Source organism: Pteropus medius, unplaced genomic scaffold (assembly GCF_902729225.1).
Source record: "Pteropus medius unplaced genomic scaffold, Ma_sr-lr_union100, whole genome shotgun sequence".
Taxonomy (NCBI): Eukaryota; Metazoa; Chordata; class Mammalia; order Chiroptera; family Pteropodidae; genus Pteropus; species Pteropus medius.
In genome coordinates this window covers 33-18,042 of record NW_024350925.1, presented here as the reverse complement: position 1 = coordinate 18,042, position 18,010 = coordinate 33, and the positions used below count along the sequence as shown (strand labels likewise).

General features: G+C 39.1%; 1 protein-coding gene across 1 annotated transcript in view; it reads right to left on the bottom strand.

The window, feature by feature from the left end:
- Window positions 1-17,276, bottom strand: part of PHKA1 (phosphorylase kinase regulatory subunit alpha 1) — an 84,895-nt gene extending 67,619 nt beyond the window's left edge. Inside the window, 6 exon segments of the mRNA XM_039841732.1 lie at window positions 2,710-2,790; window positions 5,245-5,327; window positions 7,729-7,897; window positions 9,924-9,971; window positions 16,132-16,290; window positions 16,946-17,276. Coding sequence (XP_039697666.1) covers window positions 2,710-2,790; window positions 5,245-5,327; window positions 7,729-7,897; window positions 9,924-9,971; window positions 16,132-16,290; window positions 16,946-17,023 — 618 coding nt within the window. The 5' untranslated portion in view covers window positions 17,024-17,276.
- Between the last annotated feature and the right edge of the window lie 734 nt (window positions 17,277-18,010).

Genomic DNA, 18,010 nt, shown 5'->3' with positions numbered 1-18,010 from the left:
AGCTGCTGAGCTAACAGAATAATCTTTTTCATTTTGACTTATTTTCTAAGAGTTCATTCCCTGAAATAGAATCACTGGGTCAGAGGTTATAAACAATTTTTAAGATATAATGCTAAGTTGCTTTTCACGGAAGGTGTACCAACTATCACCAGCAGTGTATAACAGTACCTTTAAAGGCAAAGTATTAGCTTACAAAGTTTTCCTAATTTGATAGGAAAAAAAGTGTGTCTGTTACATTAATTTGCTAACATTCTTTCAAGTATTTATTAGTTATCTGCAGTTCCTCAATTATGAGGCAGAACTGACTTAGTCTTTAGAATAGCAGGCAGTTCTTGAAAGCTTCGCTGGAGAAATGATGTCTAAACTGAGACCTAAAGGGTACGTAGAAGTTAGCCTGGTACAAAATACTTATTAATTACAATGAGGAAACAGCAAATTTACAGTGGAAAAAGGAAGCAGATAGCACGATACCAAAGTCATCAACATTAACATCAACAATGGGACAAATCCATATTGTATACCTCATGATAATATACTGAGAACAGAGCATCATCTCTGTGGTATTCTTTCCAAAAAAAATGCATAAATTGAATCAAATCACAAGGAAATACCACACAAAATTTAATTGAGGGACTGTACTCTTAAAAAATGCCAAGGTCATGAAAGGCAAGTAAAGTCTGAAGGTTAAAGGAACCTAAGAGACATCAAAACTAAATGTAACATATTATCCTGGATTGGATCCTGAATCACAAGAGGTAGTGTTTTGTTTTGTTTTGCTTTGTCATAAATGACATTATTGGGACAATTAAAAAAATTTGAATGGGGTCTACGGATTACGTGGTAGTATAATGCCAGTGTTCACTTCCTGGTTTTGATGATTGTACCATGGTTATGAAAGAGTCTTTGAGGAAATTCATACGGAAGTATTTAGGAGAAATGGGGCATCACATCTGCAACTGACTCAAGTAGTTCAGAAAATATAATGTGTGTATATGTATGCGTGTAAACAGAAAGTTAAAGCAAATATTAACGAGTAGGGAACTTGGGTGAAGGGTATATGGGAATTGTTTGCACAATTCTTGCAACTTTTCTCTAAGTCTAAAATGATTTGAAAATAAAAAGTTTCAGTGGTTAAAATATTGTCAAATTATTCAAGAGCATTGATAATATTCAGAATTAGTGTGGGTTTGAAGAAAACGAAGCATAGGGCACTTAGTGGCATAAATCCATCATATATGGATGGGGAAAATGTAAACAGGTGGCAATTATTTTGGAGGGCAATTTTAAAGTGTACATCCCTTAACTCAATAGTTGTACCTTTAGGAATCTACTCTACAAAAATATTTGTGCAAGATCACCAGGATCTACGTATGAGGATTCTCAGTAAAACATTATTTGGAAGAGTAAAAAAAATAGAGGCAATCCCATCAACAGAGGAAATATTAAAATGCTGTCAGCAACTGAAAAGAATAAACTAGATTATTGGTGTGAAATTACACGGAAGGATGTATGGTTATGTTGCTCAGTGAAATATGAGATTAAGTTGAAAAAAGCAGGTTACAGAGAAGTATAGTAAGATTTTTTAAAAAATAAACTCAATATCTATACCACTTTGAAAATTAAAAGTACATTAAAAGAAAAAGTTTACCCAGGGGATATTTTGTAGGTAAAAGCTCCATATATATATTTACTAATTCAAGCACATTATTTACATAGTTTAAATTTTCTGTGATCTTATTTTTGGTTTATTTCTTCTGTCATAAACTGGCAATGATTTTGTTAAATTACCCCCTTATAACTGCTTCAATGTTGACTCGTATTTCTAATATATTTTGGTCTGAGTTAAGCGAAATGACATTCCAGAGCAGACTTTCTATTTTAGGCTCTGCCTTTTAAAATTTTATCTTGACTTTCTTTGTCCTCTCTGTTCCATGTTAATGCTTTTTGCTTTGAATTCTATTTCATTTCATATCCACATAGTCACCATGCTGGGTTTTTGTTTTTTTTTTTTTTGCAGGCCAGACTTTGCCTATTCTTCAATTTTTAATCTTTCTGTATCAATTTGCTATATTAGAGCTCTTATAGGCAGTATAAGGTTGGATTTCCTTTTTTTTTTTAAAACAATCTTGCCTTTCAGTAAGAGAAACGAGTACTGTATATTTGTCGTTATAATGGATGTTTCATCCTGTTCTTGCTGTCCTATTTTATGCCTTCTTGCTGTTTCCAGAGATAAGATCTAGAATGAAGGCAGTAGTAGTGAGAAAGAAAAGATTGAGCCAAGTGGAAAGGTAACGATGGTAATGGTAATGATATGGGGGGTTGTAGGAGAGTGTGGCTCGTAGACGATTGAGAGGTGGTTTCCTGATATCAAGCTTTGTCAAACAGTGTATAGAAAGAGCAAAGGCCTCTTTTTGTGTGTTTTTGTAAAGGTAGAGATGATGAGTTTAGTTTAAGATATGTTCTCTGAGGTCCTGTAGGCTATGTAAGTAGAGACAGGCTACAAAAGCAGTTGGATACACAAATCTAGAGCTCATGAAAGAAGTCTGTACCAACATGTTCATAGTAATGGGAGAATGTGAACTTTGCCTGTAGTTTAAAAGAACGATTAATGTGGTGATGGTCCACATTCACGGAATGCCTCTGTCTATGGGAAAGGTGTACCAGACTTCCTCACCCCGCACTTGGGACAAACAAAGCAAGGAAAATTACCTTTGCCATTCCAACTGAACTGGCATTCAATTCTGAGATCCCTTGGTTGGTCTTGTCTCCACGTTCCCATATACCGAAGTCCTGGCATAAAATAACCAACATACCATTAGCAAGTCGTCACCACTAAATGCTTACCAGATGTATAACCGTTGAATAAAAGGAACACACAGTAGCTAAGCTACCATACTTATGTACACCTACAATGCTTATTAAGGAGACGCCGAGTAGCTTCACACCCTTGCAGGGCCTCCAAAAAGTTGGAGGACTCCTGGACAGTTGATCAGGACTAAGAATTGCAACTAAGTCCATCTAGAGAGGTACTTCTTAGAATTTTACCTCAGAGCAGATACCCAGGGGGTCTAGGAAATGGAGTCTAAACCACAGGCCAGTATTTTAAACACTCATTTCAATTTTACTCGATATTGGTACTGATGATGTACCATGCACTAATCTATACACTTCCCACTATTATCTTCCTTAATCATTCATTACATTTTTTATAAATGACAAAACTGAGGTGCAAAGAGAGGTTAAATGACTCACCCAAGGACACGCAGCTAACAAGTGACAGCGCTAGAATTAGAGTCTAAGTACTCTCACTCCAAAGCCTACATTTTCTTTGTATTTAAATTATTTTTCAATTACAATTGGCATATATTAGTTTTAGGTGTACAACATAATGATTAGACATTTATATCTTATTAAATGATAAGTCTAGTACCCACCTGGCACCATACATAGTTATTACAGTATTATTGAACATATTCCCTATGCTGTACTTCACATCCTTGTGACTATTTCATAACTACAAATTTGTACTTCTTAATCCCATCATCATTTTCACCCAGCCACCTACCCCCCTTTCCATCTGGTAACCATCAAAATGTTCTCTGTGTCTGATTCTGTTTCTGTTTTATTTTGTTCTTTAGCGTCCACATTTAAGTGAGATCATATGCTATTTGTCTTTGTCTGACTTACTCAACTCAGCACAATACCCTCTAGGTCCATCCACGTTGTTGCAGATGGTGAGATACCATCCTTTTTATGGCTGAGTCATATTCCATTGTATATATGCTCCACCTCCTCTTTATCCAATCATCTATTGATGAGAACTTAGTTTGCTTTCATATCTTGGCTACTGTAAATAATACTGCAGTGAACATATGGATGCACATATCCGAAGTAGTGTTTGGATTTCATCGAGTAAATACCCAGACATGGGATCACTGGGCCCTTCTCTGTCTCTTGTTATAACCTTTGTTTTAAATTCTATTTTTGTCTGGTAGTATTTCTACCCCAGTTTTTTGTTTTTGTTGTTTGTTTCCATTTTCGTGAAATATCCTTATTTATCCCTTTACTTTCAGTCTGTGTGTCTTTCCGTCTGAAGTGATTCTCTTGTAGGCAGCATATGTAAGGGTCCTGTTTTCTTACACATTCAGCCACCCTATTAGGATTGGTGCATTTAATACATTTACCAAAGCCTACATTCTTAAGCACAGCTCTATAGAACCCCTTGATAATATAGATAACATTTAAAATTACTTTTACTAAACTTTTTATTTTGAAATAACTTTAATAAGCCAGACAAAAAAAGTTGCAAGTCACATGATACCACTTATATGTGGGATATAAACCTAAAAGCAACAAACGAACAGGACAAACAGACTCATGGACAATGGACTAGTGGTTACCAAAGGGTTGAAGGGAGCGAGGAGGGGGAAGAAAGACTGGGGAAAATTTAAATCATATCTATAAATAAATAAATGAACAAATGAATGAATGAATGAATGATTTTTAAAAAGAAAAAAAAGAAATAACTTTAGACTTTAAGAGAAGTTACAAAAATGGTACCATAAGTTCTCATATACCTTTTACTTAGCTTCTCCTAGTTTCAACATCTGACATAACCATAGTACAACTGCCAAAGCTAAGAAATTAACATCAATATGATACTAGTAACCAAATTATGAACTTTATTAGGAGTTCACCAGTTTTTCCACTAAAAGCCTTTTTATATTCCAGGATCCAATCCAACAAACAAAGCAAGTAAAAAACCTGGACTACTTATGACACATCAATTTTCAATACAATGAACATGAGGCAATGAAGAACAGTGACCCCTGAAAGAGATGTTAATATTTTATGATTTAATATAAACTTACCTCATACAATAGTTATAAGTAACTATCTTTGTAAACACTGAACCAACGTCTACACATAATATTCAACACATGACTCAATTTTATTTCTAAGTAGCTGACCCATAATACTCCTTAGCAAATACATCCCATCAGATATTATACAGTTTGAAAGCAATGAAAGCATAGCATCTTGACCCTCTTGGCTGTGTAACTGCTTGGGGAGAAGGCAAACAGAGGATGACAAGAGCTTAGCAAAGAAAGAGGCTGAAGGCAATTTCTGCCAGAAGCCTTACAGATTGGTTCACTACAAGGGGCTGCATTAAGAGAAGAAATGGGTTGTCCAGTATTTTAAAAACACCGCATGTGTAAAATACATTACAAAATGAGTACTTACAGCAGTTTTATATGCGGCTTCGATGTAAAACACAAGGTTCTGTATGAAATTAACTTCATCCAGGCTGTGGATGATATGAAGTCCTGGGGCAAAAGAGAATAAAGATATAGTACAGGTCAGTGATGACGACAGGCTTTATAGGCAGCCACAACGACTAAATGTCCCCACTACTCCCAAGAAATCCTACTTCTACTTAGGAATAATGGCAAGTACCTTGAATCTGAAACCATAAAAACAAGACTGCAAATCAGTGGTAGGTGTTGAATCTGTCAAATGCTTTCTCTGTGTCTAGTGAGATGATTATATGGATTGGTCCTTGAGTAGGACTGGGGGGGTAGGAAGGGAGTTCCAGACCTCTTAGTTAGACTCGGCCACACTAGAGCTTCTGCAACACAGAGCTAAGGAGAATGAGAACTGCTGGCAACCTATCTCTCTCAAGAAGATCTAATGGCCTAGGGAGGGAGTTGGCAGAGAGGGAGTTTCACACTGTCTGATCCACCTGCAGTACTGCTTCTGTCCTGGTGAGCTTGGGGCGGGGACTGAGCAGTCTGTGGCCCAAACAACACACTTTCTTACTGTTCTTAAGGACATTGAGACTTCCTTGAACAAATAATTCTATACTTGCTCTATGCCCTTAGGACAATCTCCAGTGACTTTAAATGGTTGCTTTGTAAAAATTAATTTTCGCCATTTATGGTTGTTTTGCCAGCATCCCTTAAGTTGTACTCAGCTTCTGTCTAAGACTCTCCTTTAAGTGAGATTGAGATTGGTAAGAATTCAAAATTGTGCAGAAAGTTGCTAAATTTTCCATGAAGATCTTTCAGACTCCATCAATCGACATGTATCCTCTTCATCATGAAGACAATTGTCTTACTAAGTGCTGCATCATTTCTTGCCTAAACTATTTTACTAACCTCATAGCCAGTCCTCCATCTTAATCTTCTGCCCCGCTCCAATCTGTCCTCCTGCTACTCGAGTGAATCATCTAAAACTTTCTTATTTACCTTGAAGAATGGCTGTCTCCTGAGGACAAAATAAACTCCAAGCTACTTAGCATAGTACATGGGCCCTTAAACAGCTAGCCCCAACTTTCTAGCTTCTTCATTTGACACTTTTCCAGACCTATCTGACACTCTCAACATAGAGGACACCTAGCCTTACCCTGGCAGCCAGTATCTTTCAAATTTCTGTGCTTGTTGTCATGCTGTGCTCTTTCTTTTTCTGACTTGTGAATTTCTACATATTCCTACCTGCTCCTCAAAGGCCTGGTCAAATAATATCCACCTTATTCCAAGCATCTATCAAATGACAATCATATGTTTAAGTCAGGAATTAACAAACGACATTTGTTGAATGAATGGATATGTCTCATAAGCTTCCTTAGTATATTTCTGCTTCTTTTCTGGGCCCAAAATAAAAAATCCCAAGGGATATTTAGTCAGTCACTTTTTGCTTTGTAGAAAAACACTCCAGAGTCAGTATTAAAAGAACATTAGAAATGGAGTTATAGTTGCCAATCTATTTAAATAAATGAAACCTAAAACTATATTGATTCAAGGAGAAACCACCCCTCCAAAAGAAGTGAGTATGTAGGTAGCCATATTATAATTTTAAGAAATGGTTATTCTGCCTGTGAGATGTGTGTTCTACAGGAAAAAAAGGAAGGCTTTGTCACCAAATATGAATTTATGCAAAAAGTGGAGAATAAGAATACCAAAGACCTCTGTAACCAGATGGGAAAATAAATTGAAATGTCAAAAATGTAGTATACAGACAAGTGCATTTACTTATCTCAGGAATATCTGGCAACAGTCCTATTTAATTTACAAACTGAATGTAATCAAATTCATTTCCCCAATTTAGGAGAAATAAAAGGGAGTAACGTTGGGTCTTACACTTTTCTTTTTCAGGTAAAGCAGCTAAAGGTAAATAACGAAAGCTTCTGAAAAGGGTGTATTATTCACTAATAAAAAATAAACATTCCAATTCTGATTCTTGAGTTAATTTCCTTAATGTAATTTAGATGCCCATAGACAGATGTATTATTTATAATATATCTATAAAGAACAGTATAAAGTTGGTGATTCCGTTTATGTTAATACTAACTATAGGTTTGTCAGTGTATAGTATGAGAACGAGCAATCAACCTTAGTCCTTCTTTCTCATCTCATGGTATCTGAGGATTAATAAAAGATCAAAATAGCCATCTGAAGAAAATCTACCCAGATTTCCTGGTTCTCAATAAAAAATATATATATATAATTAGTATCCCAAACTTGTTTTTTGATGTAAAAGAATACCGACTAGATCTCAAAATATTGTTTCTCTGAGTAAAATTTGCAAAATATTCTGTTTCCAACGTGCATCTTTGAGCAATGTAAAGATCTATGCTATTTTCTGGCAAGCCACTGTGAGGAAGCCAAGTGTGTCAGAGCAAGTGCCGCACGTTGCCGTGTCTCCCAGTACTTGTGTCCTTGTACTGACCTGAGGCAGTCATCTGTGCTAAGAAGAGCAGGTACACAGAGGTAGCATCCAACTGCAGGTGTCCCCACTGGTCATCACCCACTACCGTGGCACAGGTTTTGGTGTTGTACTTGGCATGGAGGCTATCCTTGGTACTCTGACTGTACTTGAAGGATTCTACTTTATCTACCTGAAGAAAACAGAAACAGTAAAAGGCAGCTATGGAGAAAAATCAACGCGCTGCCATCATCCCCCCAGACCCATCCAACTAAGAAAGTCCCTGGTGCTGGGCTATAATTCAAGCAGTTAGAAAATAATGCCAGTCAAACCGGCATTTCCTATTCATTGCCTCTCTTTCACTCTCCTGACTTTGTTTTGTTGTTGTTGTTGTTGTTTGTTTGTTTTTTTGCCCCACTGTAGATAACAAACCCAGATGCAGAGTAGCTGAGTGACAATGGCTTAGGCAGCGGTAACTGAGTTGCAAAAAAGGTACATTTGTTCCTGAAAAAGAGTGGTATGAGACTGTCTACAACTCGCATTCTATGCCTATATTTTGAGTGAGGAAACTTGATTTTTGTTTCAAATAAAACAAACAGTAAAAGGCGGCTGTGCAGAAAAATCAACGCAGGTGCCATCGTCCCCCCACACGGATCCAACTAGGAAAGCTCCTGGTGCTGGTCTGTAATTCAGACAGTTAGAAAACAGTGCCAAACTGCCCGTTTCCTATTCATTACCTCTCTTTTACTCTTCTGATAGTTTTTATTTTTTGCCACACTGCAGATAACAAACAGAGATGTACAGTAGTTGAGTGGCTTAGTAAGAGATAATCGAGTTGCAAAAAAGGTACATTTGTTCCTGAAATAGAGGTAGGAATCTTAAGAGAAATCAGAAGAAGAAGAAATATTTTGAAGGAGTGATGAAATGAGCTGGGGGGAGACACACGAGTGACAGAAAGATTCGAAAGAAAGCTGAAACCAGAAGTCAGGAAGGACACACGTGCAAGGGACAACTGAACGACTCTGCTGACTCAGATTTGATTAGGGTGCATCCGATATGTGACAGTAACTGCTATGCCTTTAAATATGGTTCGTGAAATGAGTGACTTTAAACCTGTTTGGTAAGGTAGACCACGCAAACGTCTAAACTACAAAAATAGCAGCTAAGGAAAATAGAGAAATGATGGCTGTGAGGGAGCCCTGCAGAGGCCACTGGTAAAGAAGTTCAGAAGGCTGGAGCTGGTTTCTCTTTCCTTTGGACTTGTCGAACGCCTCTAAATGGTCACCTGTAATCCGGACCCCAGTTTCTTCTAATAAAATGTAATACTGGTTTCCAGAAAATCGGTTCAGATTCAAGGTGTACGGCTTGTGTAAAGGTCTCATAGGATAAAGGGAAAGTTTTACTCTTTTTAGTAAAACTGTTTGGAATGGAAAAAACAAACGAACCTACAGGATAAACCATAGCTAAAAATTATTTGCAGTATATGTGACAAAGGATTAATATCCATAAGGAACAGGAACTCCACAAATGGCAAGAGAGAGACAGCACAAAAGAGAAACGGCCAAAGGAATTAACAGGCAATTAACAAAAGAAATGCAAATTTTTAATCTACATATGAACAGACCTGCAACTTCACTGCTGAAGAGCAGGAAAATGCAAATGAATACCAGGAGACATAAGTCCTTGGCTTCTTATCTCAAATCATAAAATCAGAAACACTTCGAAAGGTTTTTTCTTCTAAGTTTTGCAGCAAAATTCATTTGGTGGAAATACTTGATTCAAACTGACATGGGGCTATTTGAAAAATGTTGAATTCTAAAATGTATCTAGCCTCAAGAGTTTTTAGATGAGGGCTTACAGGCCCATTATCATCTTTCACTTAGTATACATAATTGCATGTACAATAATGATGAAGTATATCAGAAAATCATTTGTGGAGGGGAAAAAAAAGACTAGAAGGAAACATTCCAGTGGTAACTGGGTGGCAAAATCATGGGTGGCATTTCCCCCGTCAATTTTATAAATTTTCTAAAATTAGTGAGTACTATTTGTAAAATTAGTGTGTACTATTTATAGCATATATATATACTATAAACATATATAAGCATATATATATACACATATATATATGTATATATATGCCATAAACATTCCCTAATGCATAGAGATACTAGTACAATGTGTTTTTATTAGAGAGGGAACTGTTAACAACGCCATACCTGTCTGATCATGCAGTGCAGCAGTCCCCTCATCAGCTTCACTACACTCTGCAGAAATAAATGGAAACAAGGCTATTATAAACATCCCTAGATACAGGAACACTTACTCAGCAACTGCAGTTGGTACATGACCTTTTCAGAACAAGTAACCCTATCCTGGGTTCCTATTTACATGGCACTGACTTTGTAGGTACACAGAACAGCAGATTGCAGCTAAAAGTGGAATCAAAAGCTGCAGTTGGTAACTCCTTCGAGTTAAAAAAAAAATCCAAATTCCAATAGATTTATGTAAAACTAAGCCAACCATCCTATTTGAGGACATTCCACCTGGAGAAACCAGACAAGTCAGTTAAAAAATCATAAAGATATGAGGATATTCTAAAATACATCCCATGGCATAGAAAAGCCGACATCACTTTTTATTTTTTTCAAAAGTAGCCAAGACTTATATTCAAGAGTCTACAACAATATTTGTGTGAACATTTTCCCTAAAGAGTGATCTTCAATTCAGAGTAAGTATAAAGGGGAATTGTTACAACAATCTCTTTCATGAAAAAAAAAAAAAAAAAAAAGCCAAAACTTTTTAAGTCTTAAGTCATCACTATTTCTCTTACTAGGGCTTGGCAATTTCTAAAGTGGTTTTGTAATCCTAGCACTCCAAAATTCCATTTACCAACCATATACTATACTAGTCTTTATAATATAATGTAGTAATAATTATAGTTAATTATAAGATAGTATATTAACAGTATACTATGCTAATTATACTATATGACACTAGACAGTCCCACCAACAGTGGAATGGGCAGACGATATGTTTTGGAAAAACATAACACCAAACAACTTCTCCATTTCTCAAAGCTTTCTGTTTCACAGTCCAGAAGAAACACGACCAGGTTACTCCAGGGAATGCTGGCTCAGAGGTGGCTTCAGGACACCTCTGGAAATTAATCTACTTGGGAGCCCCATCATTCTGTTATTCTTTCAAAACTTTCAAGTGGGACTACAAGCAATAGGCATAATAAGGATAAGTTTTTTATTGAGGGAAAAATAAATGTTCCTTGGGAGAGAGTACCCTTTTAAAAGTAATTTCTTTCTATAAATGGTCTCCTCCCCTTACGGATGAAGAGGAAATAAGAGACAGAGGGAGCCTGTCACCTTTAAAGCATGAGCATATATTATAATGAAACTGCAGCCCCTATAAGAAAATCTCTATCCATTATTCTGACCCTAATGAAAGACGCTGTCCTTTAATATACTCTGTGGGGAGACTTTATTAAAATCTGAATTATCTTCTACTTGTCAGCACATACTCACTGGATTCATCACATCCTTTCAACCCTCTTTACCATCCACTCTTGCTACTCCCACCTACATTTTCTTTAATTTAAACAGAAAACCTGGGGAATCAATGACCCAGTGGAGGAGTCCTGATTGCCGTCCATTTTGTCCTCCTGAAACGGCCATTGTCAGCCATTTCTGTCCTCAAGTTCCAACTTCCCAAACAGGATAAAATTAATAGGAAGCATGGTGAGGTAGGAATAAGGGGAGGTACCCGTACCTTGCCTTCTCCCAAACTGCACATGTTGTGATTCAGGGGCACTAGGTAGCATGAATATGTTTATACATGTTTATTCATGTACCAGGGCTTCTACCTACACCAAGTGACACCCTCCTCTCACCTAATCTTTTTGAGGATATAGATCTCATGAATTGATTATATAAGGATATACAGCAATACACAACCATATCTATGTATGTGTGTGTGTGTGTGTACATATACATATCCAGGTATATGTGCAATCAGATATTTATTTAGCATATAAAATATGCAAAGCACCCTACCAGGATTTGTGGAACATAAAAAGACAACGGAGACAGGAGAAATACACTTTAAAGAAACTAAACTACAAACATAACCTATCTAATAATTCCTAGTTATCCTTTAAAATCCAAATTCTCTGTGAATCTTGCCTTGCCTTGTTCAAAAGAACTGGACACTTCCACCTCTCTGTGTTCTCTCAGAACTCTGTACTTGTCTTCCATATATCTATATAGTACCTACAGTATCTGTCCTAATGTTTTGTAGCAATTTGCCTTCCTATCAGACTACAAACACCTTAAGAAAAAGGGGCAGACACCAGGTTCAGAAAGAGACTTTTGTTAATGGACTAAGCAGCTTGTATTATATGTACATATATTAGACATATAATATACGTGATACATATAATATATAGTCTGTGTCTTCGAGTTACTCTCAAATGACTTATCGAAAACTCGTGTGTATTCTTGTGCTTAAAGAGAGGGAAGATGCAAATATGACAAAATATAACCAGTGAATGGAGATAAAGAGCAGATGCAAATATATTCATTTTACTATTCCTATAACTTTTTGGTAAATTTAAATTTTTTGATCATAAAAATTCAGTTAAATATAAATGTTTTGTCCCATTTTATTTTTTATATCTATTACAGGGCCTAGAATATGACAATTCTATGGTCTGCTAAATGAAAAACTAAACGTGCTGAATGGCACAAAACATAAGTGATCTAGAAGTCCCAAGAACGCAGTTCCGAGTGGTCTATGAGGACAAGAGCCACAGAAAAAGTGGGACTAGTGCCAGGCTTTGAAAAAGGGGTATTACTTCATATTGGAAAAGGATATGCATCACAAGTAGAAGCAGGAGCTCATCAAAAAATCTGGAGGTGGACATGTCCATGGCTTCCATGGAGGAAGACAGAATCTGAAGTCATAAGACCCAGGTTGTACTCATGAAACCACCCAATTTCAGCTTCATCTCCCTGCTTCGATCTCTCCACTTGGAAATTGGGGAAAATAATAGCTAATTTACAGGGTGTTGTGAGAGTAAAATACTACTAATTACGGGCAGTATGTAATACAATGAAAAGTATTTACGCAAATACCTTAATTTTTATTAAGGAATTGTTAGAGGAGTAATAAAGACACCAACCTGGCTGGAACCGGGAGTATATGCAGGGTAACGGCATGACAGAATACTGAAAAAGCAGGACCAGACCCTAAAGAGCCTTGCCTATCCATCCAAACGTTTAGATTTTACTTGTTGGGAAAATGAGAGCCACAGAAAGATTGTTGAGATTAGAAATAATAAAATTTAAGTGTGGTTTTCACAACAATATTAAGTGATCAGGGTTCAGACTAGGGTTGAGGCAGAAGGGAATAGAAAGGAGGGGATGGATTCATGAAAAATGATAAGAATTAACAGACTCTGGTCTGCATGTATCAAAAGGCAAAAGGGACAAGTCAAAAATCACCCTAACGGCAGTATTTTTCAAACACTGTTTTTATAGAACAGTAGTCTAGGAAAATTCTGAAAAGGCTGTAAAATTCACCCCCGCCTTAGATTCAAAATGCACATTAATACATTAAAGACTCTAAGAAATTATACAGTAAAGAAATCTGTTGGTTAACATAGCCCCAATATTCTGATTTCTCTTTAAATCGTATAAATCTTTCACCTTTTAACATAGCCCCAAACTTAACTGACCTAGTATTCTATGGAACACACTCTGGGCAACGCTGTAAGTAATGCTGCCCAGGCAGCCAGGAGACTGAGGACACCAATGAGAGAAAAAGGGATCCTTGCTGAGTTGCTCTTTGGTAGTCTGTTTTGTTTGCTGTTAGTAGGGAAGGTGGGATTTAGACATAGTCTGAGAGGCCAGAGAGTGTGCAGGTACAACTGATCAGAAGACAAATGAAAACAGGGTTCGACACTGAAATGCGGTCAGAGTTAAAGATGAACCTTTAGAAGTCGTTCTCAAAAAGGTAATAATTAAACTCATAACAAAAGATGAGAGACTACACAGGGAGAATAAAACTGAGGCAGAAGCAGAACTAGAGGCAAAGAGCAATCTGTATTTGTGTGCCTATTTACTTTTAGTGGTGTGAGTCAAAACTTATGTGACTAAGAGACAAGGTCATTTCTAAAAACATATATGCATAATTCTATTCTCAATCTAGGATAGGACAGTCACCTGAACCCTTGTACCCTTTTCATCCGGAATTCTCTTTAGTTCTGACATTATTTCTGAGTGAAACCCAGGTGAGAGTCGGAAGGCTAGAAATGATTAAGAATCAATGGTGTAGGAAAATCCACAGTAATAGGGATATGTTTTAAGTTAACAGTAGGTGGGAATTTAATCCGTGGATTCATTGGATTTAATCTATGCTCATTTATTGTCCATAAATCAGTGGTTATTATCCCTGGCTGTACTTTAGAATAACCTAGGTAGTTGATTAGAAATACTGATATCTTTGGGGGTCCACTTTAAGAGTTTTATGTAACTTGTTCTAGGGTGGGGTTCAGTAAAGGTGTTTCTTTAAAAGCTTCCCAAGCGATTCCACTGTACAGCCAGAGGTTAGAAGTACTCATGTAGATTAGAGGCAAATATGGCTCACTGCCCACTTTTAAAAATAAAGCCTACTGGAACATAACCATGCTCACTCATTTATATATTATCTTGGCAGCTTTTGTGCAGCAATGTAAGAGCTGCATTGTTGGGCAGAGACCACATGTGACACACAATGCTGAAAATATTTACTATCTAGCCCTTAACAGAGATGGTTTTCTGATACCCAGTCTGAATTAATTGAGTCAGGTTTGAAAAAAGATTAATGAGATCTAATAACACAATCTGTTTTAATTCATAATGAAAGTATACAGAAATATTAGAATTCCCGAATAAATTTTTCTTCTCTGAAGATGTTTTCTATTGCCATAATGTTTTTGAGACATTCCAGAGTTAATACTGAGCTGGTCTGAAAAATATTTTTGGTTATGTGAAAATGCATTTAATGGAACGTTAAAATTTTAGAATGAACAATTCAATGTTTCCCTAGCTTTTTTTCCCCTTACTCTGTTAAATTCTTTCTACCTGGGGCACATAAGGAAAAATGTCAATCAACTTTGCAGAATGATTGGTCAACAGGAGACATCAGATGTCTTGTAAAAATAATTTGGTCAAATTGTACTGAGTATGGAATTTTGAGTATTACTCCACAGATATTAATTTATAGCAGAACAAAACAAAATAATGAGAACAAAATAGCAAAACATTAGAGTAAGATGTAGGATTTGGGGGGAGGAATAATATTACGAGTGACTTTTTTTAACACTGTAAATTTTCCAAAATCATACAATGGTTATGTATGATTTCTACAAGTCATAAGACTATTGATTTGCCCTTCCTGTGTTAGAGCAAAAACTCCAACATTTTTTTCTGGTGGACCTAAGTACCTCTGAATAATGGCTGAAGGAATAAAAAATGGCTGCTGTTGCAGAGAACACAGTGCAATTTCCCTATTACCAAGGACTGCAACCCGCAACGTGTTGCTACCCTTAAATACAACCAAATCTCAGTATTCTGACTTATACGTAAAGACTGGAGCTCAGACTGCCTGAGTCTGAGGGATACCACTTGAGAAAATAGCTAGGGTAGAGAGAATCTTATCCACAATGGAAAAGAATTAACATATATCTTACAAGTGACAGCAGCGTATGTTGACATTAAGAGTCCCATGTAGCCCAGAATATCATTTTCTATGTCATTCAAAAGCATCCTGTGTTTAAACGGTTCTAAAAAGGATGTTTCTTTACTAAGGAGAATGGCTTCAAAAGTTGGCTTAAAGTCACCTGCTGACTTTGACATAATTTTTCCCCCCCGGGGGTGGGGGGAAGGGAAGAATGGGGCTTTAGAACAGTGGCCAGAGGTATAAAAATTGACAAATTAACAGTTTTTACTTGTGGGTAGTTGAGAAGGTATGCAAATTTGTGTCAGTTACCATCATACAGATACTATCTACCATTTTCAAAAATTCAGTAAAATGGTGGACACCTGCCTCCATTTTTCTCAATGAGAATATGGTGGAGACTGCAAAATACATTTCCTTAGAAAGAAGGCTAAACAGTGCAGCACAGATCCCAGGATAGGATTTTCCAATGTAACAGAACAGAGTGTAAGCTGTTGCCGTGAATCAGCAACTTTCAAGTTTCCACTGCAAATAAAAAAAGTTGAGTAAAATCTAGGAAAGATTTTGGAAATGTAATATCAGGAACGTGAAAGAAGAGGGAGAATGGCAAAATACAGTTGTCTTGGGACCTGTGGATTAGGCTACACGTTTCCCTCAATTTGCCCTGCCCGTCTTCTCTGTATTTTTATTTTTGAATACCTGTTCCAGTTCATAGGCCTTTGCCTTATCCTCATCCCGGTCTGCATTCTTCCGATAGGCCAGGCCCAAACCCCAGACAGCCAGGATGCTGTACACATTATCCCGAACCCAGGCATCTCTCTGATCATAGCTGGCTGGAAGCAAGCCAGTCACTGGATTCTGCAAGATCAAGAAAAAGAGGACAGGCAGATAACCACGGGATGTTTCTTCTACTTCCCCACTCTTGGGTATTATAACCGCCTTTTCTAAGCAACTTGGAACCAATGGTATCTTGAAAAAGGGGAGGTAGCTGGTTGAAGTTTTACAGGTCTGAAATGTAGGCATTATTGAAAGGCAGCGTTTTAACTTTCCAGTTAGAATGAGCTACCAACGAAATACCAGCATTAAAGCAGCAGAAAAAATATAAATAACAGAATATACTAGGGACCTCAGAGCTTCACAACAGTTTGGTGTTAATACGGGTGAACGTTCCCGTGCGTTTTTTGTTTGGTAGGAGGGGAAGGAGATGACCCCCAAACCCGTGGCGATTTGTCAATAAACAAGGTTTACTACATCTTTTCAACTGTGTCCCCTGAAACCTAGTTGGGGTTTGTGGGGCAGGGGCTCAGAAGCCATGGGTCAGAGCTTGTAGCTACGGGTGTGAGTCTAGTTCGCTTCCTGGCCCAGCACGTCTTTTCTTCAGGGCGCTTTACGCCTCCTCCCCCCAGTTGGGGGCTGGGAGAACTTGCAGGACACACACACACTTCCCCCCGGGGTCTCCGTCCAGGCTATCACACTGAACATCCTCGGTAAGTCTAGGCGACACTTCACGTACCTGATGGCACAAAATGGTCTGATGCACCAGCCTGGCGTAGCCGTCCAGCCGGACCCCCGAGTTACTCCGGCTCCTCATCGCGCGATGTTTGCAAGCCCTTCAGAGAAACGGCGGGGCGCCGCACGGCCCTCGGCTCTCCCACGAAGGAGGCTGGCCGCAACTGCACTCTCGCGGTGGGGAGGCCGAGCGCCAGGCGCCGGCAGAGCCGAGCCGTCCTGCCGCGCAGGCCTGGGGCCTGTTGTCGTGGCCGCGGCGGCCTCTGGGCCCCACCGCGCGCTCGGCGCCGCTCCCGCCCACCGTCACGCCCGCCTGGCGTCCGCGGGTGGCTCCCGCAGCGTCGGATCCGCTCCGGGAGAGCGCCGCGGCCCAGAGCCTCCCCCGCGGCCCTATCAGCGGCCGCCGCGCCGCCCCCTCCCTGCGGGAGCCGCGAGCCGCGAGCCGCGAGCGGGCGGGGCGGCCGCCGCCAGTCCGGGGCGGCTGCGCGCTGCGCCCCGGGGGCCCTGGCCGTCCGCGGCCGGGACTGCGCCTCCGAAGGCGACGTGCCTTCAGAGGTTTCTTTGCCCAGCACCTCGAGTCAGGCGTTCAGTCCCCCCCACACACACTTGCTGTGCACACGGGGCATTGAAGAGGCTGTTTCTTTGCGTTGCTTCTCCCGCACTCCTTTTAGGAACCCATGGCGACTTCAAAGCTCAAAGGAGAGACGCAAGGTCGCGCTCCTGGCCTACAGAATTCGACTTTCCGGCTCTTTACTGTGTTTTAGACTTCTGAGTAAAAGCTCGGATTAAAGTCTCAAACCGACCCAAAGCAAACACGAAAGAACCCCTAGGGTACTTCAGTGCCTTAGAAACTGGCGGATCGCCGAGCTCGGGAACGCGGAGACCTGGGCGGGGGCGCCGGTGCCTCCGGGCCGCCTTGGCGGGCGGGGAGCTGAAGGAGGTTGTATAACTGGGTGACCCCTCGTGCGCACGTGGGTCACAATGGTCACAACGCTTGCGTCACAAAGACCCAGTCGCAAATGGGGGTTATAAACAGAGGCTAGACAAGAAGCCTGCAGGTGACGCTGAT